The sequence below is a fragment of the Belonocnema kinseyi genome, chromosome 6 (genome assembly GCF_010883055.1).
Source record: "Belonocnema kinseyi isolate 2016_QV_RU_SX_M_011 chromosome 6, B_treatae_v1, whole genome shotgun sequence".
NCBI lineage: Eukaryota > Metazoa > Arthropoda > Insecta > Hymenoptera > Cynipidae > Belonocnema > Belonocnema kinseyi.
The window spans coordinates 67,571,346-67,599,095 of record NC_046662.1 but is presented as its reverse complement, the minus strand read 5'-3'; the positions used below and the strand labels follow the sequence as shown (position 1 = coordinate 67,599,095).

The 27,750-nt window shown below is 25.5% G+C and overlaps 2 protein-coding genes across 3 annotated transcripts in view; one reads left to right on the top strand and one right to left on the bottom strand.

Annotated features, from left to right (window-relative positions):
• LOC117174476 (lysine-specific histone demethylase 1A) overlaps nt 1-14,670 on the bottom strand; it is a 367,341-nt gene extending 352,671 nt beyond the window's left edge. Inside the window, exons 1-5 of the mRNA XM_033363628.1 lie at nt 14,485-14,670; nt 12,825-13,047; nt 4,921-5,072; nt 4,672-4,833; nt 4,450-4,566 (exon numbers count right to left, since the gene is read on the bottom strand). Coding sequence (XP_033219519.1) covers nt 4,450-4,566; nt 4,672-4,833; nt 4,921-5,072; nt 12,825-13,047; nt 14,485-14,508 — 678 coding nt within the window. The 5' untranslated portion in view covers nt 14,509-14,670. The remainder of the gene's footprint in view (nt 1-4,449; nt 4,567-4,671; nt 4,834-4,920; nt 5,073-12,824; nt 13,048-14,484) is intronic.
• Nucleotides 14,671-18,395: 3,725 nt separating this feature from the next.
• Nucleotides 18,396-27,694, top strand: LOC117175092 (fat storage-inducing transmembrane protein). 2 transcript variants are annotated; one of them, XM_033364641.1, is made up of 3 exons: nt 18,397-18,891; nt 26,515-27,278; nt 27,368-27,694. In XM_033364641.1, exons 1-3 carry the CDS (start codon nt 18,587-18,589, stop codon nt 27,382-27,384), a joined length of 1,086 nt encoding a protein of 361 aa, XP_033220532.1. In that variant the 5' UTR covers nt 18,397-18,586; the 3' UTR covers nt 27,385-27,694. The 2 variants fall into 2 exon arrangements, with proteins under 2 accessions (XP_033220531.1, XP_033220532.1); XM_033364640.1 differs by having other exon boundaries at nt 18,396-18,891; nt 26,515-27,694.
• The last annotated feature ends 56 nt before the right edge of the window (nt 27,695-27,750 follow it).

The window sequence follows — 27,750 nt, the reverse complement described above, 5'->3', positions numbered from 1 at the left end:
TCTTGTGAAAAATTCAAGGCGATTTCTAGGTTTTTAAGGTCGCTGGACACCTTGCCCATTTGTTTCGTAAAATCCGTGAAAAATCATTGTCAATGTTTTTAAATCCCCTGAAATCTTTTTAATTCCCTTTAATTCTTCAAAATCTCATTAAAACACACTGAAATCCTTTAAAATTCCGTGAAAATACTTCGGTATTGAAGAAAATAATTATAAATCCTTTCATATTCAGTGCATTTCTTTAACATACTCTGAAAACGCTTAGAACCATTTAGAATCTTTAAAAATCCTTGAAATAGCTTAAAATATTCAATATCCCATCAAACTCCTTTAATCTCGGTTAAAATCCTCGAAATTGAGTGAAATTATATGAGATCTCTTGAAAGATTTGAAATCTCTTTAAAACTAGTTAAAATCTTTCAAATCAGTGAAAATCTTGTCGAATCTCATGAAATCCTTTATAATATTCAGAAATCCTCAAGGAAATTAAATCCTCAAAATTCCTGATTTTACAAAATCCTCTAACATTCGTGGATATACTTTGGAATCTTTTGAAATGTCTTAAACGCCTTTTCAATGCTATTCTATTAAAATTTTATTAAAATCTGCTGAAATCTTTTTTAAATCTTGTAAAATCCTTGAAATAAATGAGATTTTCTCTGAAATTGTACAATATAATTTCTTCAAACTGTTTAAAGCAGAACCATACATAGACAAAATTCTCAATATTTTGCGAACGCAAGGCGCCTTTTAAATCTTTGAGAAATCCTTTGGAAACTTGCAAAATTTGCGACATTTTTTTTTATCTGTATTAGATCTTTGTAAAATATTTCTTTAATCTTTGAAATATCTTCAAATCTTTAAAATATGGTGCACTGTATCCTTTTTAAAATCTGATGAAATCCTTATGAATTAGTTAAAATATTTGTGAAAATTTTTGTATTCATTTGCAATCATTAAAACATTTCAAATCTTTTTGAAATTTTCGAAAAAAATTTCGAAAGATTTATGAAATCTTTGAAATATTTGTGAAATATTTTTTCTAATCTTTGAAGTTTTTTTTTTAAATCTTTAAAGTCAGGTGTACTTTTTGAAATCTTGAAAATTCACGAAATCTTTTAAAATCCCTATGAATTCTTTAAATATTTTTGGAATCTTTTTGAAAACTTTTGTATTTGTTTGAAATCACTGAAATATTTTAATACGTTCTGAAAGCTTTCGAAATCTTCTGAAAAAAATGTAATCGTGAAAAATCTTTGACATCTTTTGTAATCTTTGAAATATTTAGGAAATTTTTGTGAAATGTTTAAAATCTAGTGTAAACGCCTTTTTTGAATCTTTTCAATCATTTAATTATTTGAAATATCTGTAAAATCTTCAAAAATATTTTGAAATCTTTTGTAATATTTTTAAATCCTTTAAATCTACGTTAAAAGTTTTCGGATCTTTGAAATCCGTGAAATCTTTGTGAAATGTTCAAAATTCTTTCAAATATTAGGAAATATTTTGAAATCCTTAAAAATATTTTGAAACCTTATAATCTGTAAGCCTTATAAACCTTATAATCTGTTGAATATCACATAAAAAAATATATATTCTAACATTCTATATTAGCGGAGAAAAATAAAAAACTAGAATTATTTACAATGTTAAAGTATGTTCATTACAATCTATAAAAAAAATTGGTACAGTCTATAAAAAGTGCTGTGAAATCTATTTATGCAATGCTCTAAATTGAAGAATTAATCAAAGCAATAAAATTTTTCAAAATTATATCATTTTAAGCAATTTTAAACTAGAAAAATAAAAAATTGAACGACTAAATCTTTTTTATAAACAAAACATTTTTTTAATTAAAAGTTTTTTTTAATAGTTAAAAATCCATAAAATGCTTCAAAATTTTCATGAATGTACATGATATTGTACATGTTTTAGATTTTTAATTATTTCTTCCACATTCAATTATGACAATTTTGTAAATGTTTCTAAATATTTTTAAATATTATCTTAAATTCAATTTTTCAACAATTTGACTTAAAAATTACATTTTTGAAATCAATCAATTGAAATTGCAACGTTCGTAACTTAGTTTTCTTGTTTCGTTTTGAATATTAAATTTATAATTAATGATTTTAAATGATCAGCCGGATATTAATTAATATTAAGTAATTTTTCTTTTTCTTAATTTAAAAAATATCAAATTGAGTGGTTTAAAAATGGAATATTTTAGACTGAAATAATATTTAAAATTTAATAAAAGCCTTGATTTTAAATATATCATTTTGAAGTTATTTTAATACTGAAAATAGTTTATAAAGTTTCAATCGCACGTTTATATTTGTTTAACTGATAAGACTTTCCAATTGAAACAGTTTGATTTATGATGTTAAAATCTGGAAATTCTAAAATTGTGAACTGTTTTTTTTTTTAATTAATTCGATTTTTGCTTAATTCGATTTTCGAATTAAGCATTCTAAACTGAATGATATTATAATTGATAAAAATCACAATTCAAAAATTAATTTAATAGACGATTGAAATAAGAGTTCATTGACCAACCTGGACTAAATAATTAAATTACTCTTCGCATTTCAATGAAATAACTGTTTTACAAGAAAAGCAAAATTTAATTCAAGGTTCTCGTAAAATTGTCAAGGAGATTTCTAGGTTTTCATCAAATTCAAGGAGAATTGCAGGTTTTAAAGGTCCCTAGACACCCTGAAAATTAATATGATTAATAACAAGCTTCATTTTGGATATATTTAGTTTCAAAATATCAAATTCAGGGTGACCGTTTTAATCAAAGGAAAAAATTCCCGGTCATTTCGCGGTCCACAAACATTTTTCTCGGTCAGTAAAATTTAAAAAATCGATCTCTAAATACAATCATTTTTCTATTTGAATTAATGAAAAATCAACTGCTAATTAAAGTACTCAAGGTGGAACTCTTAGATTTTTAACTTTTAAAATTGGAGTTTAAAGTTCAATAAACTTTCAAAATTTTCAAAATTATATTATTAAGTTATTTTAGACTAGAAAGATTAGAAATTTAAATTTTAAAAATTTTTTAAACTTAAAAGCTCTTACATTAGAAGTTAAATTATTTACATTTTAAACAGTTTAAGCATCCTTGAAAATCTTTAAAATTTTGTTTCAAAACCTTGAGAAATCTAAAAAGTTATTTTAAACTTTTTCTAATTTAAAATTATATTTGACATTTTTTCGAAACTTTTAAATAACTTTTCAAATTATTGAACTTGCCAATTATTATTTTTAGAAAAAATTAGATTAACTTCAGGAGATGTTTAGAAGTCTTAAAAAAAATTCAAAATTAATTTAGAAGTAATTTCAAATAATTTGAGCGAAGTGTATGTAACACAAAATTCGGCTCTTTGTACCATAATTTCGGTGCAAATACCCACAACATAATCTTTAAAAAAAATGTCGATTTTTGCAGATTTGAAAACAAAAAAAGTTAGAAACATTTTCAGAATTATGAAAAGCTTCAAACGAATAAAAATATTTTCTTAAAATTCCTAAGCAAAATTGATTTTAAGTTTTATATTAATTTTTGAACCTTTCCAAAACTTCTAAATATCTCTTAAAATTACCAGAATTATTTCTGCAAATAATAAGTGTTCAATTATTATTTAAACATAAAAAAAGAACAATTTCGCTCACAAATTAAACATTTTTTAAATCGAATAAAAATAGTAACGTTAAAATTTCAAAATCTTTTCGAAATGTGAACAATTCAAAGCTTTCTATGTCAAACAATTAAGTTTCAAATTGTTTACTTTTGACTGTTTGACTTCAATTTACTCGTCTTAAATAAATAGTCAAATATTTGTAAATATTAAAAAATTATTATTTTCAAATTAATTTCAAATAAAATGGGTTAAATATGTACTAATTTAGACCAATACAATAATTTTAAGTTAATAAAAGCCTTTAATTACAAATAGTTTATTATTAAGTTATTTTTAAGTTGAAAATAGTTTATAAAGTTTCAATCGCACCTTTACATTTTTTAATGAGTAAGATTTTCCAATTGATACAGTTACAATCTGCAAATTCTTAAACTTTGAACAGATTTAGAATCGTTTTATCAAATCAATTATTTTTCAGTTTCTAGTAATTAAAGTACAGATTCACTTTAAAAATTATTTATTTATGTTTACAGTTTATAAAATAAAACTGGTTTTTATCGAAAATTTTCAACTTCAAACGCTTTTAATTTTTATTTGTTTAAGTCTTCAAGACTGCACTTTAAAATTCTTTAAATTAACAATATACACATACAAATAAATATCTAAACTGAAGAATTTTTCAAGTAACAGATTTTCGAATTAAGCATTGTAAACTGAATGATATCATAATTGAAAAAGATATCAGTTGAACTAAATATTTAAAAAGCTGTTGAAATCGAACTTTAACGAATAAATTCCTTACCCTCGCTTCTAGGACGATTACTTCTAAACCGAATTGTTGCATCTGCTGAGCTGCAGCCAAACCAGCGATTCCTGCACCGATTACAATAACTTTTCCTAGCTTTTTTGTCGGTAGAGGCTGCAAACGGTACGATATATTTGCAATATTTGAAATGAAAAATAAATCAAATAAAAATAAAGTGTCAAAAAATGGCACAAATATGTTTATCTGCAATCTTATTACCTTGAGTCTTTTAAATATTCCGAAATTAATAAATCCATGTCGCTCTAAGAAGGCATAAACTCTGCGCGCGAGTATTGCGTCACTATTGTAAGGCGCTTCAATCTGAGGCAAGGCAGTTTCAAAAAGAAGCTGCTGTTTTGGATTCTCGAGCCATATTTGCAACTGAAAAGTAACATTTTACATTAGCATATCAACATTCTCGGTTTTTTATTATTCTATTATTATTCTGGAGGTGGTTTTAGTACTTACTAATCTATTTCTAATGTGCAAAAAAACTTTCTGTGTTTGTGGAGGTCCACTCGAAACATCGGGGAAGCAGGCTGCTTCTGTCGATGTCAGTTTATCGAAGGGAAGACGACTTTGAAACGCAGCTCCTTCGAGGCCATTGAGCAATTCTTTAACTGAAATAAAAAGAAAGATTACTAATCCCACAAAAGCTGATGATATTCAGGGTGGCCGTTTATATCGACGAAATAAATTCCCGGTGATTTTCCGGTTCGCAAACATTTTTCACGGTCAATGAAATTTAAAAAATGGAACACTAAAGCTACAAAATTTTCCACTTGAGGTGATAAAAACTGAGCTGCAAATGAAAGCACTCAAAGAGGAACTGTTAAATTTTGAACTTTTAAAATTGAAATTTACAAATTTTTTAATTAACAAATTTTGTATTGAAATGCTCAATTATGTACGCGTATAAAATTGAAAGTGCGAACATTTTTCAATATAAAAAAATATAAATCCACATTATCATTTTCAATGCTCTAAATTAAAAAATCAATCAAAGAACTTTAAAATTTTTTAAATTATATAATTTTAAGGAATTTTAAGCTAGAAACGTTAAATATTTAAAAATTTTTTAAAATTTAACTGAACACTTCTTAAATTAGAAATTCAATTATTTTCTTTTTAAATAGTTTAAACAACCTTAGAAAGCTACAAAAATTTATTTCAAAATCTTGAGATTTCTAGAAGTTGTTTTAAATTGGTTTTCAATTTAAAATTATTTTGGAAATTTTTTAGTTACTTCTAAATATCTGTCAAAATAAATTGAATTTTTTCCACAAATTTCAGAAAATCCTGCAAATTTAAAAAAATTTCTTTACAATTTGAATGTATAAATAACAATTGAACATTTATTATTTGTAGACGAAATTTGAGTAATTTTAAGAGACATGTAGAAGTTTTTCGCATATTCATTTTGAAAAATTATTTCAAGAGAATATTTCAAAAGTTATTCAAAGATTTAAACAAAATTTTCAAAAAATTTTCAAAAAAAAGTTCTAAAATTTCCATGATAATTTTTTATCTTTTTAAAAGTCTTAAATGTCTCTTAAAATTAATCAATTTTTTTCTACAAATGTTCATTTGTAAATTATACATGAAAGTTTAAAAATTGACTTTTAAATTTTTAGTTTCAATTTACTTGTCTTAAATAAAATTTCAAATATTGCTAAATATTCAATAATTCATCTTTTTTCATAAAAAATTTCAAATTGAATGGGTTAAAAATGGAATACTTTAGCGTTTTAGAATGAAACCATATTTTTAATTTAATAAAGTCCTTTAATTAAGAATATATTATAATGAAGTTATTTTTAAGTTGAAAATATTTTATAAACTTTCAGTCACGCTTTCACATTTCTTTAATGAATAAGACTTTATAATTGAAACCGTTTAAGTTTTAACGTTAAAATCTGAAAATTCTTAAATTCTGTTCACTTTTTATTACTTAAAGTACAGATAAATTGAAAAAAATGATTTATTTAGTAAGTAAAAATGTTTTTTAATCAAAAATTTCAACAACAAAGGCCTTTATTTTTTATTTGTTCAAGATTTTAAGAAAAGATTTTAAAATTCTTTAAATTAAAAATATAAGCTTGGAAATAAAAATTTGAAATGAAAAATTTTTTAAGTAAAAAATTTTGAATTATGCATTGTAAGCTAAATAAAAGCATAATTGAAAAACATAACAATTCAACTAATTATTTAAAAACTATTGAAATCGAACGTCAACATAATTTTCTTCTACAAGTTTGTAAAATTCCCGGTCAACAAAAAAATCCCTGACATTTCCCGGGTTTTCCCGGTCTCAGAAAATTCCCGGTCCAGCGGCCACCCGGATATTATTAACGACAGACAGTTTTTAAGAAACCTTTCGAATTAAACAGCGATGAAATTCTAAAATATCCTTGAATTTGTGAAAATCCTAAATTCAGGGTGACCATTTTAATCAAAGAAAAAAATTCCCGGTCATTTCCCGGTTTGCAAACATTTTTCCCGATCAATACAATTTTTAAAATCGAATTCTATTCAAGATTTTTCCATTTAAAGTAATAAAAAATAAATAATAAATAAAAGTATTTAAGGTGGAACTCATGAATTTTAAACTTAAAAAGTTGAAGTTTAAAAGTTTTTCAATTCAAAATTTTGTATTCAAATGCTCAATAATTTACACGTATTAACACTTTTCAATTGAACAGTTTTACATTAAATGCAGATGAATCCATGTTCTTAAATTAAAAGTTAAATTATTTTCATTTTAAAAGTTTAAATCCTTGAAAAGCTTGAAAATTTTTATTTCAAAATTTCGAGAAATCTAGATGTTGTTTCAAATTTTTCCCAATTTAAAATTATTTTTGAAATGTTTTCAGAACTTCTAAATAAGCTTTAAAATTATATGAATTTGTCCTAAAACTTTTGGATCTTTAAATAACAGTTGAACACTTATTATTTTTAGAAAAAATTAGAGTAATTTTAGGAATTATTTAGAAGTTTTAAAAAGATTCGAAATTAATTAGACCTTAAAATTATATAAAATAATTTAAACGAAGTGTGTTCACCAAAAAACTTCGACTATTCGCACCGAAATTTCGGTGCAAATCCCTACAACCTAATTTAAAACAAAATGTAGATTTTTGCAGATTGCAAACTAAAAATTTAGGATCTTTTTAAGAATTCTGAAAGGCTCCAAAAGAATAAAAACATTTTCTTAATATTCCTAGGAAAATTGACAATTATTATTATTAGACCCTGGAAGATTTTAAGAATTTTAAACAAATTTTGTAAGATTTTCTAAAAATTGTAGGAAAAATTCTATTAATTTTAAAATAGGTTTAGAAGTTCGGAACAAAACTTTCACAAACTTCTTTTAATTGACTTGATTGGAATGAATTTCGCATACAAATTAAACATTTAAAAAATATAACAATAAAAAATGTAACGTTAAAAGTTTCAAAGCTTTTTGTAAATTTGAGAATTCAAATATTTATGTCAAAAAATTAAAATTCTTTACTTTTAAATATTTGGCTTCAATTTACTCGTAATTAATTAGCAGCCAAATATTGATAAATATTAAATAATTATTCTTTTCCTTAATTAAAAAATTTCAAATTAAAAGGGCTAAAAAATGAGTCATTTAAACTGAAATAATATTTTTTCTTTAATAAAAGCCTTTAATTACGAATATATGATTATTAAGTTATTTTTAAGTTGAAAATAGTTTATAAAGCTTCAATCTCACCTTTACATTTTTCTGATGACTAAGACTTTCAAATTGTCAAATAAATATTTTCATTAAATAAATTATTGTTCAGTTTTTAATACTTAAAGTACAGATCCATTAAAAAAATTATGTATTCATTTTTTTATATATACAGTTGATAAAATAATGCTGTTTTTTATTAAAAAATTTCAACTTCAAAAGCTTTTAATTTTTAAGTCTTCAAGACTGTGCTTTAAAATTCTTTAAATTAAAAATATACGCTTAAAAATAAAAAAATAAAATGAAGAATTTTAAAGTAAAATATTTTTGAATTAAGCACTGTAGACTGAATTATATCATTGAAAAAGATATAAATTCAACTAATTATTTTTAAAACTCTTGAAACATCAAGTCCTCAATTCAAGTTCTTGCTTAAAAATATAAAAATTTTAAAATCTTTAATTGAAAGTTTGGAAGTGTGTGTTTTAGAATTATCAAAAAAATTTAACCTTGTGAAATTAAATATAATAAAAATTATAAATGTCTGCTAACTTTCAAATTGTTTACCCAGGGTGGCCATTTTAATTGAATAAATAAATTTCCTGTTTTTTCGCGGTTCCCAAAGTGGCACTGTTGAATTTTGAACATTTACGATTGAAGCTTAACAGTTTTTTAATTCAAAAATTTTGGATCCAAATGCTCAATAATTTACACTTATAAAATACTAACACTTTTCAATTGGACAATATTAAATTAAAAACTTAAAAATTAAAAAATTAAACACTGAAAAAAATAAATTGAAAATTAAAGCTGTCAAATTTAGAATTTTTAGCTTTTATAAACTCTTAATTAAAAAATAAATCAATAAACTTCAAAATTTTCAAAATTATATTATCTTACAGACTTTTTACATACAAACATTAAACATTGGAAGATATACATTTTTTTAATTGAACCTTTCTTCAATTAGAAGTTAAATTATTTTCACTTTAAATAGTTTAAACATGCTTGAAAAACTTTAATTTTATTTCAAAATCTTCAGAAATCTAGAACTTGTTTTGAATTATTTCAAATTTAAAACTATTTATGAAATTTTTCCGGAACTTCTAAATATCTTTTAAAATAATTTGAATTTTTCCTATAATTTTTAGGAAACCCTGTAAATTTTTCAAAATTTCCTTAAAATTATGAGCAACTTTAAGAGATATTTAGAAGTTTTGAAAAGATTCCAAATTAATTAAACACTTGAATTGTTAGTCTAATATAAAAACTGTAGATTTTTGAAGCTTTGAAACAAAAAAATTAGAAGCTTTTTAAGGATTGTGAAAGGCTTAAAAGAATAAAAACATTTTCTTAGGATTCCTTGGGTAACTGAAAATGATTTTTCATTTGGAAAATTACTGTAAGATAATAGTTAAAAATATTATTTATACATCGAAATTCAGCTATTTCGCTTACAAATTAAACATTTTTAGTTAAAATCTGGAAAATCTTAAATTTTGAACGGATTTAAAATCATTTTGTCGAATAAATTACTCCCCATTTTTTAATACTTAAAGTACAGATCCATTAAAAAATGCTTTTATTTATATTTACAGTTGATAAAATAAAACTGTTTTTTATTTTAAAATGTCAGCTTTAAACGCTTTTAATTTGCAATTGTTCAAGTCTTCAAGACAGCATTTTAAAAATCGCTTAATTAAAAAGTAAACCTTAAAAAAATGTAAAAGTTTTAAAGTCAAATATTTTCGAATTACGTATTGTAAATTGTATAATAGCATGACTAAAAAATATAATTCAACTAATTATTTTTAGACTGCTGAAATAAAACTTGGACAAATTTTTCTTCCAAAAATTGGTAAATTCTCTAAATTTCAATCCTTGGTCAACTCTATACAAAAAAATTATTTCTTGCTGCCATTCTCAGATACGGTTTGAATAGTTTTTTAAAATTTCAAGGCTTCCGAAGTATTTGCAAATATTTCAGGGGACTTCTAATTATTTCAACAGATTTCAAGATATTTCGAAGAATTCCAAAAAATTCCAAGGAACTTCAGTCCAATTTAAGAGATTACAAAAAATATAATAATATTTCAAATGATTTATAAATTATATTTAAGCGATTGCGAATAATTTCTAGAGGCTGTAAAGAATTTGAAAAGATGTCAGACTTTTACAGAATATATCTATGAATTTTGGAGATTTTCAAAGATTTAAGAGTTTTTAATGGATTTCAAAATATTGCAGTGACATCTAATTAATTTTTTTAAATAACTTTTAGGAATTGCTTACAATTTTAACAGATTTTAGGGATTTTCTAAGTATTTAAAAATATTTCACAGATTTTTTAAAAACTTCAAGTAATTCAAGAGTATTTTTAAATTTCTTGGCTATGAAAGGATTTTACGGAATTTTACCGGACTTTTACCCTTTCTGCACAATTTTTGAAATATTTAAGGGATAAAGTGAGATTTGAAAGATTTTGTAGAAGTTTTCAATAGATTTTAACATATTTGACGGGATATTATAAACCTTCTACTGGTTTTAAGTGGATTCAAAAGATTTCCAGCGATCCCAAAATATTTTAAAAGATATTAAGGATTGTCTAAACATTTGATAATATTTTAAAGAAATTTTCCAAGATTTTTTAAGTTACTTCTAAAGCTTTCTAGGGGTTTCACAGTATTTTAATTTATAAACATTTTAAGGAATATCAGAGAATTTCTAAAGTTTTCTTACATATATAATGTCAATTGCGGAAGTCGATAAATATCAGAAAACCTTTCTGCTAGAAATTTATTGACTTTAAATCATATAGTAAGTGGGATGAGGAAATTTTTGTGTCTAATAAAGGAAAATACAGAGATGCGTTTATTGCCTCTGAATTTTTATTTACTAACATGAAAATATGCAAATTTAAAAATCCATCATTAAAACAATTTTTTATTGTAAGTTTTTTAAGATTTTTGAAAAAAATAAATAACAATGTATAATTTCGGATTTCAAGGCTCTGAAATTTAAAAAAAAATACGAAAGTTTTTTCACAATTGAATTAGAAAAAGAAGTTGAATATTTTGAAAATAGGACAATGGCAATACGCTAAAAATGGAATATTTCAAGATTCAAATTTTGGAAATTGGGTCATTTAAAATTCAAAGGAATTGAAATTGTATTCTTTATGATTAAAAGCGTTCAAAATTAAATAATTAAATATTGGAAACTTTTTAATTTGAATAATTTTGAATTCAAAGCAATTAAAATTGGTCAATTTAATATTGAAAACTAAATCGAATCTTTGAAAGTCAAAGCTTCTGAAATTCTAGAAATTGTAATTGTTCTTACATGATAAAATTATAATATAACAGTAAAGCTAATTAGACAAATTTTTCTAAAATGAAAAAATGAATTATATTATTCTAAAAAAACGTTAAAAATAACTAGTAAATTTAAATGGGAAACATTAAAAATGAAAAAAAACTACTCCGCAAAGTTGAAACTTAAACGAATGTGAACTTCATTTAAAACTTTTAAAAATTTAGTCACCAAAAATTGTGATATTCAAACTATTTTAGACTCAAACCCTTTAAAATTTCAATTATTTGAAGTAAATTGAAATCGATTAAATTTTTTTTTAATGGCTGTTTATACTTTCCAAAATTAAACCAATTCAATTTTAATTTCAAAATTATAACCTACGAAAGAGAGCAATTAAAAATTTAGCTTTCATCAGGAAAATTAAAAACTCTGAAATTGTAACCACTTAAAATGACCGAGATTGTCCATTTACTGGTGCATCCATTTCAAATAGTTTAATTTCCATCTTTTTTTATTTTAAATTCTATTTAAAAAATTTTATTTTGAATCTTTTAGAATTATAATTCCCTCTTGAATTTTTCGAGTCAAATATTTTTCAATTTTCGATTATTTATTTGTTTGAATCTACTAAAAATTGAAAAATGTTAGCCTTATATAAAAAATTAAGATAAATAATACAAAAAAATATTGTTATAATATGATTTCTTTTTTTAAATTGTATCATTTTACGTTTTTTAATTCAAAATTGCTTTATATTTAGATCTAAAATTATTAAATTCAAAACTGATTATCAAGGCTTTTGATATGAAATTTTGAAATATTTAATAGCAAAATGGTTCTAAAATTTTGAATATTTCAATTTGAAACTAGAATATTGTGAAATTAAAAATTCGAAACCTCCAAAAATTAATCTCAGAAAAACTTTAGTTTCAAGGCCTCAAAAATTAAACTGTTTTAGAATTAGCCGTTCAAAACTATAATTTTAAATTAAAATTTTTTAAATTTTACAGAAGATAAATATATTATTGTAAAAAATTAAGAAATATTGTAAATCTTTAAAGTTTAATTATTCTAAACACTTTGAAAATTATAATTATACTTTCTAGTTGAAAAATTTCAAGAATTACAAAATGCGCGAATGAATTAAAAATTAATTATTTATAATTTTAATTTACTAAAATATCCATGCAATTTGTATGAGGTTTCAGAGATATTTATAATATTTCAGAAGCTTTGAGAAATTTTCAAGGCATTTTAGGAAATTTTGAAATGTTATAAAGTTCCAAAAATGGTCAAGAGTGGTCACATCATCATTAAATACTTAAAACATAAAAGAAAAATGTTTTTATCATACCATGCGGATCTTCATGATCACTATCCTGATCCTCTTCCTCTTTTGTTTCGTTTTTGGAAGATATAGGTAGAGGAGCAGTTATCACTGGTTCAGAATCCTTTTTCGGTTCTATTAAACCTTTTTTTTCGGGAGTTCCTAAACCTGTCTTAGATTTTTCTGAAGCATCAGAAGCATTTTCGTCTTCTAATTGGTTATACTTCTCTTCCATTTCCCTGTACTCAACCTAAAATCCATTTGATAATTTTTACAGGTTGGCCATTTTAAACGAGGAAAAAATGCCCGATCCATTCCCGCTTTACACGAAAATTAATGAATTAATCAACATATTAAAAAAAAATGATATAATTTCAATTAATTTCAACCATTATTATACCATTATTATCTTGAACCATTTTTTTAAGGTATACACTTTTCAAATTAGAAATAGACTTTTTTAACTTGAAGAATTTCAAATTATTAATTGTTTAATTGCTATTTATATTTGAATAGGATTCAAAATTGAATAAAAAGCGTTTTATTACTGAATATGTTCAGAATAATGTTGTAAAATCAATTATTGTTCCATTTTAAAACATGAATCAATGTATTGTTGATTTAAACACAGAAAAATATGACCAGAAAAAGTTATTCAGTTCTAGGTAATTTAAAGAAATATATATCAATTTTTCATATAAAAAATTTTTCTGTTTCGAGAAAATAAAAATTTAGTGTTAGTCCTGTAGAGCCACTTTTTATTTACAATTAATTAACTTATAACGTTTTATATAATTTTGTTTTATTTCAAACGCTTTTAACTTTTCACTGTTTAAGTTTTTCAAATTGAATTTTCAAGTTCTTTAAATCGGAAATATACGCTTGAAAATGTAAACATAAAATCAAAATTTTGCAAAGTAAAAGATTTTAGAATCATGTCCATACAAACCAAAAATTACTGTTATTTCTGGGTAAAATAATTACAATATTTTAAAAATATTTTTCGACCATAAATCGCGGTGAAATGCTATTATATTTCTGGTTCATTAAAGCTGATTTTTATGATAAGAAACCATAAGATTCAGATTTTTTTTATTTTTAAAAACCTAAGCCTTTTTGTGTCATGGAAAATGGAAAACAGTACGGGAGGAGTAAACAACATTTTCAAACAATTAAACTCAATGTCAGCATAAACCAAATTTTATAATAAAAAAAATTCAAATTATATTAAAGATTTAACTTATTAAAATAACGTGATAAATAAAATTAATTCAAAATTTTCACAATTCCCCTTATCGACTTTTACTTGAAACCCTATATATTCTTAAAAAAAAAGAAAAATTTACATCTTATCTGAACTTATCTTTCTTTTTTTTCTCCCAAAAACTCAATAAAATAAGCTAAAAATTCTTCTAACATTTATCTCAAAACTTTGCAAAATAAAATCATTTTACGGAGAATTTGCATGTGGATATTCAAAGTAGAAAAACACATGAACGAGGTCAAAACATAACCTCTTCGAATCGTAAACAACTCGGAGAAAAGCATCGATACTGTACGAATTAATGAATTCATAGACGCTTAAAATGAAGAAAGAGTGCAGAAATGACTTTCCCAGAGTCAAAAATCATAAGAAGAAGAAAAACATTAAAAAAATACTTCAAAAATGGGATGAAAGTGTACATACCTTCGTTCGTTTTCGACGACTCATTTTGCTTCCGGAACTCTTGAGATGGAGAAATTAAATGCTAAAAAGCAGAGATTCTTGGCAACAGTTTCCTCTCGCACTATCACTTCAAGCCGATAAGTCTCGATTTATAAATATTTAACAAACAAATTTTTATTTTGATACAAACCTCTAAACTCGCGAGATGTTTTCCGAAACACCGCACTAACACTAATCAAGCAGCGCAGGACCGACAACTTTTTAAAGTAAAATCCTGAGGATCTGCAGACTGCGCATGCGCACTGAAACAATGTCTTAACCTAACATTTAAAAACGTTCGATTTTATTTGAAATTCTAAAACGGTTTTATGAGTTGAAGATTAAACTCTTGACATACCTCTTTTTATAACTAATCATAAAGTGATTTTTTTTCATGAGAAGTCTTAAATCTTAATTATTATGAACTATTAATACGAAAAAAGATTTTATTTAAAAATAGGGGCGTTTATTAACCGATCGCTGGTAGTCCGAGGTGGGAGGTACTCTACTCAAAGTTCCGCGAAAATTCAAATTGGATAACAGAAAAATGGCTTTTTTATGCAAAATAATAATACTATTTTTTAATTTGAAAAAAAAATTAATATTTCAACTACTTTACAGTTTTCTGGCTTGGCTTTGAATTTCATTAACATAAAATTCTCGTCTACTGAAAGAAAGTTTCGCAGTACAAGCTAAGATATTAGGTACAAATTCCCAAAAGTTTTCTATTTTTTATACCGAAAACTATCAAGTACCACATATTGCGAATTCATATTTTATGGTTGAAAATTCAACATATTAATATAAATTTAATAAAATTAGTTCAAAAATAATGTTATTGTTTAGAGATTCTTCTCATTGGGTAAAAACTTACAAATTTCGTTGAAACGTAACTATTCCATTTTTGTTTGTGAAATTATCATTTTTAGTTGAAAATTCAAGGATACCTTTAACAGCAAATTTAAATATTTTACTTTTGGTTGAAAATGTATACTTGTTAGTTAAAAATTTAACAATTTGTTCCAAAAGTCATTTATTTGATCAAAAATTCGTATTTCTTGGTGGAAAACTAATTTTCTTAATAGAAAATTGATCTTTTTGGTTAATAATTCATTTCTATGCTTGAAAATTGATTTTTTTTTGAAAATTTAACAAGCTACATCACTTTCAGTTAAACAAATTTCTTTTCAGTTATAAATTCAAGCATTTGGTTGAAAATTCATGTACGTTTCTTATTAAAAATTCATCTTTTTTGAGAAATAATAAATCTTCTTGATTAATAGTTCATTTTTTATTATTGAAAATTTAATTACTTGGTTAAAAGTTGCAATTCTTGTTTAAAAATTCGTTGGACTGGTTAAAGAGTCTTCTTATTGGTTTACAATTCAACTATTTGGTAGAAATATATATATATATATATATATATATATTCGATTTTAGACGGAAAAACGATTATTTGCAGTTAAAAATTCAAATAAATGATTGAAAAATCATGCATTTTGTCAAAAGGTGTCTTTTTAAATAAAAAATTGAACTTTTTGGTTGGAAATTCATCTTTTTAATTCAAAATTCAAATCTTTAATAGAAAATTTAATTATTCTAACATTGATTAAAAATGTTTTTTTTTTTCATTCAAAGATTACACTAATTGCTTGGAAATTCTTGAATTTTGTTTTACATTAGTATTTTCTGGTGGAAATTTAATCTTCCTGGTTAAGAAATCTTTTTTGTTTTTTCAAATTAATTTCTATACTTAAAAATTTATTTATTTTCCGTTAAAATTCCATGTCGTTTGTATAAAAAATTCTCAAGTAGAAAATTCGTATCTTTTATTAAAAACTCAACTATTTTTTTGATAATTAGTTTCTTTGGGTTGAAAATTAATTTTTTTTTAAATAAGAATATAAGCAATGCGTTTTTAAAAAAATAAATGTCTTTAATTGAAAATTCAACAACTTCGTGGTAAATTAATGTATTTTGTTGGAAATTGCTCATTTATAATGTAAATTAATCTTCTTAGTTTACAATTTATTATTTTCAATGAATTTAAAAAAAATCATATTTGGTTAGAAATGTATGTGTTTCGTCGAAAATTCTTATATGTTCTGTTTATTTTTTGTTGAAATGAAATATTTTTTAATTGAAATTTAACAATGTCGTAGAAAGTGCATGAACGTAACCAAAAAGTAGTCTTTTTGGTGGAAAATTATTCATTTTGGTTGAAAAATCCTCTATTTGGTAGAAATTCATTTATTTTGTTGAAAATATAGCTCTTTTTCTGTGAATTCGTTTTGTTGCTGTTGAAAATCAGATTTTTCAACTAAACCTTTTTGGTTGGAGAATCATGATCTTTATCGAAAAATCTGATAATTTTAAAAAAATGCAATACTTGTACTTGTCACATTCCTTCTCGACTTTCTTTCAAGTTGTAATATCTTTAAGGGCATGTGACACAGCTAAATACCTATATTACCGACCACAGTTTTTCAGTTCACTGAATGTTTTTTAGAACCTCAGAACTGTTTTTGTAAATAAAATATCAAGCTGAAACTTTGGGAAATATATTAGAGTACAATAAAGTACGTTTAGGTACTGCATTTTGGTAGGAGCTTCACTGAAAATTATTTCATCTTTTTTCTGAACCTCAACATTTTTTGAACGTTCCAACTTTTTTTATACATAAAATATCGGTCTCAAACTTTACGAAATGCAAGAGCCGAAAGAAAACTACGTTTAAGTACAAAGCTTAATAATAAAAGATGTAAAAAAATATATTTCAACAATCAATTCCAACGGCATCAGTCGGTAACGTTGTACACGAAAATACGAACTCTCTAGAGCCTCGTCTAGTGGCCGCCAGGTTTCGTATTTTCGTGTACAACGTTACCGGCTGATGCCGTTGGAATTGATTGTTGAAATATATCTTTTCACATCTTTTATTATTAAGCTTTGTACTTAAACGTAGTTTTCTTTCGGCTCTTGCATTTCGTAAAGTTTGAGACCGATATTTTATGTATAAAAAAAGTTGGAAGTTCAAAAAATGTTGAGGTTCAGAAAAAAGATGAAATAATTTTCAGTGAAGTTCCTATCAAAATGCAGTACCTAAACGTACTTTATTGTACTCTAATACATTTCCCAAAGTTTCAGCTCGATATTTTATTTACAAAAAAAGTTCTTAGGTTCAAAAAAACAGTCAGTGAACTGAAAAACTGTGGTCGGTAATATAGGTATTTAGCTGTGTCACATGCCCTTAAGTAAGAATTTCAGGGATCACAGCTATACGCAAAAAGAGATGACCAGTAATTAAGATAGAATTAATTTCTTTTATTTCTAAACAATTGACACTGTTGCTTTGTTTTATGAAGTAACTACACAATTTACTTATTGATATGCATAAAAGAAACAATTTTTCTGGAATCCAATTTGAATTTTTGGTAGATATTTTAGTTGGGTGGGGGATATCCAAGATATCTGCATGCCGTAGGTCAAACAATAATACCAATTTCATGAAACGAACTGTAATTTATGTAATTACATGGAGAAAAAAAAAGATTTTGTACCAAAGTACATTTCGATCTTTTTATTTTTCAAAAGCTACTCAATTAAATAATAAAATGAATATAATGAAAAATATCAATTTCATTATGTAATTTAGTAGCTTCCGAAAATAAAGAAGTAATATTGAAACAAAATTATTATTGTTAAAAATAATACTCTTCAAAGTTATTTAAAAAATGAAGTTTCGTCCCATGCAATTGACATAATTGCTTAGCCCTCGGCGTGCGGCCATTTTGTCAGTGAACGTCACATCTTGAAATACCCTAAGAAAGGGTTCTAAGGCCTGAAAACTGGATACAGCGATTAACTCAGGGTGATCAAATGCAAAACAATCACTGACAATCACTCTATTTTGGTAAGTCACCCTGGATTCCTGCCTGGAATTTGTACCCATTTCTACCTGCTGATTGTTGTATTCCACGTGTTATGGTGTCTTTTGAGTGTCAGCCGAGTTTTTTCGAAAATAACAAATTCATAACACCTCCTGCATTTTGCCTTTTTCTCTGGAATCCTTTTCGCTTTTGCGATGATCACAGGAAAACGGAGACCGCTGCATACAAGCTCTGGGAGCTTCTCGTCAAGCTCCTCCGGGAATTGCAGGTCACAACCTTTAAATTTTCGACCGAATTCCACCCAAGAATCGAGAGGAGGAACTCGACCAACAGCCTCACCGAGTTCTGTTGGCCTCATATTAGTTACTGCGGTTCTCCATGTCTGTAAAAAATCCTTACTTTTCGACACGAAACTCAAAGCTGCTTTGTACCTGGCAACTATTTTTCTTGGATCTATTGTCACAGACTACATCAAGGTGCCACGGACTTATTTCTCCAGGTTGGTGTCCACATTTTCATAATAGTTTTACTTTTAAAAGTCTACTTTTAATTCATGATTTTATACATTCTGTGGGTTCATTTCGCTGTATGAATGTTTCTTAACATGGGATAATTAAAACTTCATGGTTTTAATCTTTAAATTAAAAAATGAATATTTGAATTTCTACTTTCTCTTTGAATGCTAGACATTCTTGTGTAGCTTTTATTTTCCTTCCAAAGGTTTTTAATTTTCCGCTTCCGAATTCACTTGCTTTTTATTTCAAAATGTTTGAATTTCTCATTTTTTCAGAATCAGGGTTGCTACAAATCCCTGGCTGAACAATTTTTCATATTTTCCTTGACCATTTTAAAATTTTATTTCATGTATAAAAAGAACTTAAATTAGAGCTATAATGTTAATGAAGACAACATTTGTTTCTAAATTTATTTTTAACATTTTTAGTGATAAAAATCATACAGAATTTTGTGTGGGGTCATTCACAAATTACGTAAGACATACGTTAGATTAAAATACAAAATAGATGAATTAATTTATCAGTTGAATACATTCATTTTCTACCAAGGAAAAAGGATTTTTCAACAGAATAGCCCAATTTTTAACCAAAGTGATGAATCTTAGGTTTAAAAATGGATTTTTAACCAAGAGCTTAGTATAGTTGATATTTTTACTAAAAAATATTTTTATTTTAAATAAAAAACAGTCGAATAGAACCAAACAAACTAATTTTAAAAAAACTGGGTATCTTCTTCAAGACAGTTCAGTTTTCTAACCAGTGATAAACTTTGAACAAAAAAGTTTAATTTTTAACCCAAAAATACAAATTTTTCTCCTAAACAAATTGAATTTTCAACTAGAAAAGATAAATTTGCAAGAAATAATAGAATATTAGTTACATTTTTAATTAAAAAATTATTTTCCACCAGAAAAAAAACGAGTTTTCAACAAAGTTGTGAATTTTTCAGCTAAAGAAAAAATAATTTTTTACCAAAAGTATGTAGTTTCAGCTAATGACATTACGTTTCTAAAAAAAATTTTTACAAAAAAGTTAAATTTTCAAGCGAAAGAAAGGAATTTTTGACTAAAATGATGAAGCTTCTGCAAAAAAATGTTTTTGTAACCAAATGGTTAAATTTTCATCCAAAAAGATCAAGTATTTACTCAAAAAATACAAACTTTCAAGGAAAGAAATTAATTTTTGACCAAAAATATGTAGTTTCAGCTAATAAGATTACTTTTCTACAGAATAAAAACAAATAATTTTCAACAAAGAAGTTAAATTTTCAAGCGAAAGAAAGGAATTTTTGACTAAAATGATAACGATTCTAAAGATAAAGATTTTTGAACCAAATAGTTAAATTTTAGACCCAAAAGATGAAGTTTCTATCAAAAAAGACAAATTTTCAAGGAAAGAAATTATTTTTTCAACAAAGAATTAAAATTTTCAACCGATAAAAAAGAATTTTTGACTAAACCAATAAAGCTTCTATCTAAAAAATGATTTTTTAACCAAATAGTTAAATTTTCATCCCAAAGATGAAGTTTCTACTAATAAAAGAGACATTTTTAAGGAAAGAAATGATTTTTTTACCAAAAATACGTAGTAAATTAAATTTTTACAGGGTGGTCGCTGGACCGGGAATTTTTTGAGACCGAGAAAAACCAGGAAATGACAGTGAATTTTTTTTTAACGGGAATTTTCCAAATTTGTAGAAGAAAAATCTGTCCACGTTCGATTTCAACAGTTTTTAAACAATTAGTTGAATTTTTGTGTTTTTCAATTATGCTATTATTTATATTACGATGCGTAATTCAAATTTTTTGTACTTTAAAAATTTCTCATTAAAAATTTTTATTTCGAAGCTTACAGGTTTAATTGAAAATTTTTTAATGCTTTCTTAAATACTTGAACAAATAAAATATAAAAGCCTTTCATGTTGAAAATTTTTGATAAAAACATTGTCATTTAATAAATAAATACATTTTTTTAAATTTTATGTGTACTTTAAGTAATAAAAAGTGAACAAAAACGATTTGACAAAACAATTATAAACCAGTTCCAAATTTAAGAATTTTCAGATTTTAACGTTAAAACTTGAACGGTTTCAGTTTGAAAGTCTTAGTCATTAAACAAATGTGAACGTGTGATTGAAAGTTTAAAAACTATTTTTAACTTAAAAATAACTTCATAATAATATATTCTTAATTAAAGGATTTTATTAAATTTAAAATATAGTTTTAGTCAGAAATATTTCATTTTTAACCCATTCAATTTGAAATTTTTAATTAAAAAAAAAATATTAGTTTTTGAATATTTAGCAATATTCGAATTTTTATTGAAGACAAGTAAATTAAAACCAAATATTTAAAAGTATAAAAAATTATCATGTCAATTTTAGAAAGTTTTCTTAAAATATTCTAGAATCTTTTTTTTTTAATTTTGTTTAAATCTTTGAAAAACTTTTTAAATATTCTCTTCAAATAATTTTTCAGAATACAAAATTATTTTTAATTTTCATAGGAATCTTAAGAAAATGTTTTTATTCTAATACTCAAATTTCGCCTTCAAATAATAAATGTTTAATTGTTATTTATACATCCAAAATGTTCTACATCCAAAAAATTCTAAAATTTGCAGAATTTGCTGAAAATTGTAAAAAAAATTCAAACCATTTTGACAGATATTTATAAGTTCTGAAAAAATTTCCAAAATAATTTTAAATTTAAAACAAATCTAAAACAACTTCTAGATTTTTCAAGATTTTGAAATAAAATTTTGAAGCTTTCCAAGGATGTTTAAACTATTTAAAAGGAAAACAATTGAATTTATAATTTAAGAAGTGTTCAATTAAAATTTTTTCAACTTTTCAATATTTGATGTTTCTAGCTCAAAATTCCTTAAAATTATATAATTTAGAATATTTTAAAGTTCATTGATTGATTTTTTAATTTCGAGCATTGAAAATGATAACGTGGATTTATATTTTTTATATTGAAAAATGTTAGTGCCTTCAATTTTATACGCGTAAATTATTGATCATTTGAATACAATATTTTTTAATTAAAAATTTTCAAATTTCGATTTTAAATGTTCAAAATTTAACAGTTCCACTTTGAGTGCTTTCATTTGCAGCTCAGTTTTTATTACCTCAAATGGAAAATTATTTAGCTTTAGTGTTCCATTTTTTAAATTTCATTGACCGTGAAAAATGTTTGCGAACCGGTAAAAAACCGGGAAAAGGCCGGGAATTTATTTCGTCGATTCAAATAAATGGCAACCCTGTTTTCAACTAAAGAAATGAATTTTTGACTAAAATGATGAAGCTTAAAAAAAAAAGATTTTGTAACGAAATAGTTAAATTCTCAACCCAAAATATGAAGTTTCTGCTAAAAAAGACAAATTTTCAACCAAACCAATAATTTTTTGACCAAATAGTTGACCTTTGATCCAAAAAATGAAGTTTCTGCCAAAAAGGACAAATTTTCTACTAAAGAAAATGCATTTGTAACCAAATAGTTCAATTTCGAACCAACAAGATGAAGTTTCTGCCAAGAAGACAAATTTTGAACGAAAGGAATAATTTTGTAACCAAATAGTTAAATTTTCAATCCAAAAGATGAGGTTTCTGCTAAAAAAGACAAGTTTTTAACCACAAGCATGCGGTTTAAACTAATGAAATTACTTTTCTACAAAAAAAAGAATTCTTAACGAAGAAGTTCAATTTTCAACCCAAGAAATAAATTGTTTATTGAAATGATGTTTCGTTAACCAAAGAAAAAAAGATTTCTTAACCTAATAGTTAGATTTTCTACCCAAAATATGAAGGTTTTACAAGAAAACCAAATTTTCAACGAAAGAATTGAACTTTTTACCAAAAACAGGAAGTTTGAAATAATGAGATTACTTACCTTTTTTTTCTTTCAACGTATAACATTGAATTTGGATATAGTGCCTCCGTAGCGGCATTATTTTTTAAATAATTTTCTCATACTTAGCATATTTTTAGGTAAATTATATTGAATTTTCAAAAATTAAATGAAAATATCAGAAAATGCCCGTAATTTTATTTCGAATCCCGAAATTTTAATTTGCAAAAATTCAAGTCAGTTGTGACTGGATGTTCGTAACATCGCAAATATATGGCATTGACCTATGACTGATTTTAAGTATTCAAGAAAGTATAAAAATAGCAACCGCCTGTTTACTGCGTTAATTTTTGACGAGAAAATTATGTGGGAGACCCTTACTTTATTTCTGTAGGGGTTTGAAACTATTGTGATAATTAAAAAAGTATAGAAATCATAATTAAAATTGTTTTCTTATTTCAGAATTAAACTATTTGATTGATTATTTGTTTTCTTTAATTAAAAATTAAAGTATCTCATAAAAAAATTGGTAATTTGATTAATAATTGTATTTTTTAGTTAAAAATTAGTTTTTTTTTAAATTAATCATATTGCTTAAATATTCATCTTTTTGGTTAAAAGCTCCAGCGTTCCAGTTAAATATTCATTATTTTAGTTAAAAACTCATCTTTTTGATTTAAAATTCAACCATATTCCAATTAAGATTCATCATTTTAGTTTAAAACTCATGAGTTAGGTTTAAAATTCGTTTTTTCAACTGAAAACGTTATTATTCCACATTTTCGGTTGAATATTATTACTTTTCTATTTCAAAATTGAACTATTTTAGTGAAATATTGTCTTCTTTAATTAAAAATTCAAGTATTTGATTAAATATACCTGTATTTTATTTAAAAATTGTATTTTTAATTGAAAATGTATCTTTTTGTTTAAAAATTCATTTTTTTGGTCGAAAATTTCAGTATTCCAGTTAAATATTCATTATTTTAGTTGAAAATTCATCTTTTTCATTTAAAATTCAAATATTCCAGTTGAATATTCATCATTTTAGTTGAAAACTCATGAGTTAGGTTTAAAATTAGTTTTGTTCAACTAAAAACGTTACTGTTTCATTTTCGGTTGAAAATAATTATTTTTTAGTCCAAATTTAACTTTAATTGAAAATTCAAGTATTTCATTAAATATACCTGCATTTTATTAAAAAATTGTATTTTTTGTTGAATATGTAGCTTTTTTAAAAATTAATCTTATTGTTTAAAAATTCATATTTTCGGTCGAAAATTTCAGAATTTCAGTTAAATATTTATCATTTTAGTAAAAACTTCATCTCTTTGATTAAAAAATCAACTATTCGAGTTGAAGATTCATGATTTTAGTTGAAAATTAATTAATTTTACAATTTTTTGCACTGTTGTGTTAAATGATGTATAGAATGAACGTTATGAATTAATATAAATGTTTGCTGTCTGCGGCAAGTACGAATATGTTACTTTTAGTTGATCGGGAATATGGAAAAACTTGAAATCGTCCTCCGTATCGCCACTCTGTTTTGATTAAAGTAGTTCGGATAATTCCGGAAAAGCTAGTCAAAGCTATGTCCATTATTTTTTCTGAAATTTGGAATTAAATACAATATTTGGCCAGGATATCAATTACTAAATTAGAAATCAAATTTTTATGCTGATCAATATAAATAAAATGTTTTTTAAATAATAAAAAAATGTAAATTTAAATGTTGATTTGACTCGATTCTAGTTACATTGTTGATTCTAGGCTACATTTTAATAAAATTAAGCTCAAACGCCCTGGAAGCAAGTATATATGAGCAGTAATTAAAATTTTTTATTATATTTTCTGTCTCATAACAAGTTTTCCTAACAATATTCAACGTGTTTTAAAGCCAAAATTACCCATTTTTGGAACCCGCGAAAGACCTTTCCATAAGATCCCATGTTTATTGACACGACTTTGAACAGTGTTAATTCAAATTTTAACCTGGAAGGGCCCCTAAAAAGGCATCATGTGAAAGAGGACATATTTCTTTTAAACAGATACACTTTCCAGTAAAAGAGACATTTAAAAAAAAAAAAGATCTAATCAAATAGTAACATTTTTAAGACAAAAAGATGAATTTTTTGAAGAAAAAAATTGAATTTTAAAGAAAAAAAGAGACTTTTATATCCAAAATGATGAAACTTTAACAGGATAATTGAATTTTCGACCAAAAATGATGCCTTCAACAAAATAGTTAAATTTGTTTAAATAATTAGATTTTTAACAAAACAGTTGTATTTCTAACCAAATAGTTGGTTTTTCAGCCTTTTCTATCGAATGCTCAAATTTTCAAGACAAAAGGTGAATTTTTTGAGAAAAGAAAGTGGAATTTTGAACAGAAGAGTGACTTATGTCCAAAAAGACGACACTTTAACAGCATAATTGAATTTTCGACCAAAAATGATGCCTTCGACAAAATAGTTAAATTTTTTAAAATGATTAGATTTTTAATAAAAAAGTTGAGTTTGTAACCAAAAAGATGAATTTTTGGCATGCAAATGATCAAATGATCATATTTCTATACAAAAAATATTGAAATTCAATCAATTATTTCAATTTTCAAGACAAATTTCTTAGAAAACAGTTGAATTTTCATCAGAAAGTTCATTTTCAACTCAGAAAGATTACTTTTCTACCATGAAAGATGAATTTTGAACAAAAGACAATAAATATCATTTTCAATCAAGAAAGATAAATTTTTAACAACATAGTTGAATTCTCAACCAAAAAGTTGAACTTTTCACGTACAAAAGTAATTTTCCACCCAAAAAAAGACTACTTTCTAACAAAATATATGAATTTTGTACAAAATATATGAATTTTGTACAAAATATATGAATTTTCTACAAAATAATTGAATTTTTAACTTGCAGAATATACAGGATAAAATTTCAACCAAAAATGGAATATTTAAATTTCCAGATAAAAACTAATAAAAAAAAAGCATTTCCAACCAAATTTCCAATTTTTGGAGCTCGCGAAAGGCCTCTCCATAAGATCCCATGTTTTTTGTCACGACTCTTAAACAGTGATAATTTAAATTTTAACCTGGAAAGGGCCCCTAAAAAAGGCATTATGTGAAAGAGGACATATTTATTCGCAAAAAAAAATTAGTTTTAATGATTTCTCATCTGATCGTAAAAAAAGTAGACTCGAAAAAACTTGATTTGTCGTTCAGGAATACCTGGAAAATCCCTTGAATTTCGTTACTAAGGGTCGCTCAACACCCTGATCCACATATTAAGGAGGCACCATCGCTACAAGAATTTTCATTACCATTTCAACCAAACTTTCAGATTGCGATAGTCAACGTTCAAAAGTCCAAGTTTCGTGAGTAATTATTTTTTTATGTATATGCAGGAACCAAATGGTTAATATTATTTGTTTGCACCTCAATTTTGAAATTCTTGTTTTTCATTAAAAAAAGTTATCAATAATATCTTAATGGTGGTTACTTAGATATCACTGAGTAAAGAGCTCAAAAACGCCATCTCTCATAAGGCGCAATGTTAAATATGACGAAATTAAAAACGTTAATAACTTATTTATAAAGTACCCTAGGCTTCTGAAATTTTAACTGAGTACTTTTGGCGATCATATTTAGATATCGTGAAAGTTTAGTTAAAATGGTAATGAAAATTCTTGTAGCGATGGTACCTCCTTAAAATGAAAATGAGCAATTTTGTTTTTCAATCTTTGCAGGTCAGATAACGCACTCAATCGCTACTTCATAAAATGGGCCTGGGGATGGCTCCTGACAACAATGATACCCTGGGTGGTACTAACAGCCCACACAATCGGATGCGGTCGACGGACAATTTTAATAAAACACCTGGTGCGTCTACTTTTCGCCACATGTGCTTGGATCGCATGGATGAACTTCTTTCATTACATAGAAACGAATTTCGGTCGTTGCTACAACACGAAGGACCCGCTTCATCAGGAAAAAGCAAAATGCCTGCAAGCAGGTAAATTTTGGAGTGGTTTAGACATATCTGGACACGCATTTATCATCATTTACTCAAGCCTCATCCTCGCGGAGGAGGGCAAAACGCTGATAGGCTGGGAGGGCATCAAAGACACGATGATACACGAGGAACACGTGAGGTCTCTCCCGAATGAGAGCAGCACCGGTTTTCTTCGAAATTTGTGCGACGAGGACTTGGACTTCCTGAAGAAGGCCCACAAGGTACTGACGCCTTATTTGCGAGGTCTCTTTGTCACGATGACTCTGCAGCAATTACTCTGGGACGTTATGCTGGTCGCGACGATACTCTATTATCACAATATGGCGGAGAAATTCCTCGGAGGAGTCGCCGCAATTCTCACCTGGTATGTGACCTATCATTGGCTCTTTCAGATCTCCAGTTTGGGATTCACTTCTCCCAGAGATGGCCTTTTTAAATACTATGTGGAGAGCAAGAAAAATGAGAATAATTCGCGACTGAAGAGAAATACGAGGAATGGTACGAGACCCAGATACGGACTCTTCTCTATGCTGCGCAACGCATTTTTCACCTTTATTGTTTTTATTTTTTGTTTTTTCGTTTTCAAGGTTTGATGTGGATGTGAGTGCGTCAAATGGAGAAATTGGTGCGGAAGCTACTTGAAGGATATGAAATCTGAGAAAGATTTGTTTATTTAGCACAGTGGTATAGTTTTTTTTTTTTTTTTTAATGCCTAGCGGTGCTAAGCAACTTTTTTGACACACGAAAAATTTGTCCAGTTATAGCCCATCCGTAAATTACGTTACCAATTTTGATGTTTTTTCCCCCCTTTTCCAAAATAGAAAAAAATAACGTAGCCTTTGGATTAAAACGGATTCTATGCGAAGAGAAATTGTGGGTCCGGATGCAATAAGGGCACATAAAATTTTTTCGTGCGAAAACGAAGTCCCCTGGAGGCTTTAGAAAAAATTTTGGAATTTTAATTTTCAAA

Bases quoted from the DNA above. Each gene is read 5' to 3' on its own strand.
- LOC117175092 (XM_033364640.1), top strand. From the start codon at position 18,587: ATGATCACAGGAAAACGGAGACCGCTGCATACAAGCTCTGGGAGCTTC. The intron at 18,892-26,514 runs GTTGGTGTCCAC...CAATCTTTGCAG, and splicing joins CCACGGACTTATTTCTCCAG to GTCAGATAACGCACTCAATC.